The following is a 2,500-nucleotide window of genomic DNA, read 5'->3' on the forward strand; positions in this document are numbered from 1 at the left end:
TATCAGATTCAATTTACAATAGTTGTAGATGTTGTTATCTTGTTGTGATTCTATCACTAATATCAGTGCATTTTCATGGACAAAATCCACATTGCTTAACCTGATTTAGCTCTAATCAACATGCTGTTAGAGAGTCATGGTAAACAGACGAGACGGCTTGTTTGTGTCTCAGTCCCAGGACACCGATGTTTCCCATCTACATTCCTACAGCCATGTTGTTCCTGTTTGTGGAGGATCATGCCAAACAAGACACACAAAAAAAACATTTCTTTTTCCGCTTTTCTTTTTTTTCTTTTTTTTACGTGAGGCCTCATTCTCCCCTCGTACCCTGGTAACCCCAGCTTGGTTAACGACAGCTCAGGACCCCCTTACAACATTTCCCAAATGTTCAAACCCTTCGGGCAGATCCCCTTCCCTTGTGTGAGCAGCTGTGTCCAACAGATGCTAAATTGCAGTGCCAAGCTAATGGATTTATCCCTTTGGCCCTCGCTGGCTAATAATAGTTCTACTCTCAGCAGTGGAGAACCTCAATGGTCATAATAATGTGGCTAATCTCTATGTGGATGTTGTGTCTATTTTCTGCTCTCAGGTCCAGTTTATATAACTCACTCATATATCTCACTTGTGGTGCTCAGCTTAGAGGCTATTATGTTCACCCAACCTGTTGAGTGGAACAGTGAGCTCCACATACAGTAGCAGAAGCAAAAAATAGATCTACTGTATATTATGTTTATTTCCGGTGTCTCTGATGAATGGTGTTGTGTTAGAGAGACAGTGGAAGTGGAAATCGAAGGATGGGCTCATGGTAACGCTTGCAACGGGATATGGAATTGTCATGCATCAAACACGTGTGTTTGATTCCATTCCTCATCCCGTTCCATGCATTGCAAGGATCCTGTCCTCCGATTTCTACCCCCACTATCCTCCCCTGATGGATTAGTGAGCGAGTGATGAGATGGTTGAGCTTGAAGAGGCTTGGAGACCCAGTTGTGGTTTCAGGGTAAACGAGTGTGTTTGTGATCAAGTAATGATGGGTGTTAAAAATACATCTCTATTCCTCTGTGATTCCAGGTCTCTCTGATGTGCCGTGAGTGGTGTGAGCCCCCCGCCCCAGCCCCAGCCCCGGCCCCCTTCCTGGTGCCCCCCCTCCCAGGCTCGCCAGGATGGACTTGGACGGGCTGGATCTCCAGCAGGTGCCGGTCCTGTCCCTCGACCAGATCCGCTCCATACGGGCCAACAACGACTATGTGGAGCGACCCGTGGCTCTGGACTCCTCCTCCCAGTCCGGCTTCTTCTACGCCCACGACGACCGCTACCCGACACACACCCACGGGTATCCCCACGGCTACCCCCACCCTGCCCTCCCCCCTATCCCCCGCAGCCAGAGTCAACACCAACACGCCCACCTGGCCCATCTGAGCCGCTCCAGCACCGTCAGCTCCTCCATGTCCCGGACCAGCGGCGCCTCCGACCAGAGACTGCTGGCGGGCCTGACGCCGTCCCACTCCGGCCTGGGCTCGGTGGTGCGCACCCAGCCCAAAGGAGAACTCAAGCCCGAGGCTTCTCTGGGTAAAGGCCTGGCGGAGGGCGAGGATCTGGGCCTGCACCTGTTCATCTGCGAGCGGTGCGGCCGGTGTAAGTGCCAGGAGTGCTGCGCCCCGCGGAGCCTGCCGTCCTGCTGGGCCTGCGGGCAGCGGTGCCTCTGCTCGGCGGAGAGCGCGGTGGAGTACGGCACGTGTCTGTGCTGCGTGAAGGGCCTGTTCTACCACTGCTCCGCCCAGGACGACGAGGACAACTGTGCCGACCGGCCCTGCGCCTGTACGCCCGCCCACGCCTGTGCCCGCTGGGGGACCATGGGCCTGCTGGCCCTCTGTCTGCCCTGCCTCTGCTGCTACCCCCCTGCCCGGCTGTGTCTCGCCCTGTGCCAGCGGGCCCACGACCGCGCCACACGCCCGGGCTGCCGCTGCAGTAACACCAACACTGTGTGCCGGAAGATCTCCGCCTCCAACCCTCACCCCAGCCATGCCCCCTTCCGTAGCAAGTCTCTGGAGAAGCCCGTATGACAGGCCAAAAGGGGGCCAGCTCAGCGTTTCCGACCTCCCTTACAACCATAGCAACGCGGTCGCCCCTAACAACGCCGCCGCCATTGTGACCTACGTTACCGTGACCATTCACCTACTGTACCTTGTATGCTCTTCCTCTGCCCGCCCCCTTAGGAGGGACCAAAGCTTTACCAAACCTGTGGAGACTCGTGCTGAAGATCCGGAGAGCGCCTGGTGCTTTGCTGAACTGACTGCCAGCCTTAACCTGACTGTGGGCTTACTGACTGTACCCTGAGGTGTGCGCCATACTCAACAGAGACCACCTAACGCTGTGGCGCGGTGTGGTTTTGTTTGTGGGTTAGACTGTACCTATTTATTTATTTATTTATATTAGGACCACCCCCTCCCCACTCCCTCCTCCTCCTCCTCCTCCCCACCCCTTCAGTAAGATAGGTAGA

General features: G+C 55.3%; 1 protein-coding gene across 1 annotated transcript in view; it reads left to right on the top strand.

Annotated features, from left to right (window-relative positions):
• The window catches only part of LOC308155052 (protein sprouty homolog 3), a gene marked incomplete at its 3' end in the record, with an annotated part of 3,401 nt that extends 1,338 nt beyond the window's left edge, over positions 1–2,063 (top strand). The window contains exon 2 of the mRNA XM_080528285.1: positions 1,072–2,063. Coding sequence (XP_080384411.1) covers positions 1,164–2,063 — 900 coding nt within the window. The 5' untranslated portion in view covers positions 1,072–1,163. The remainder of the gene's footprint in view (positions 1–1,071) is intronic.
• Positions 2,064–2,500: the final 437 nt, after the last annotated feature.

The sequence above is a fragment of the Nansenia antarctica genome (assembly GCF_963989245.1).
Source record: "Nansenia antarctica genome assembly, chromosome: 4".
Taxonomy (NCBI): domain Eukaryota; kingdom Metazoa; phylum Chordata; class Actinopteri; order Argentiniformes; family Microstomatidae; genus Nansenia; species Nansenia antarctica.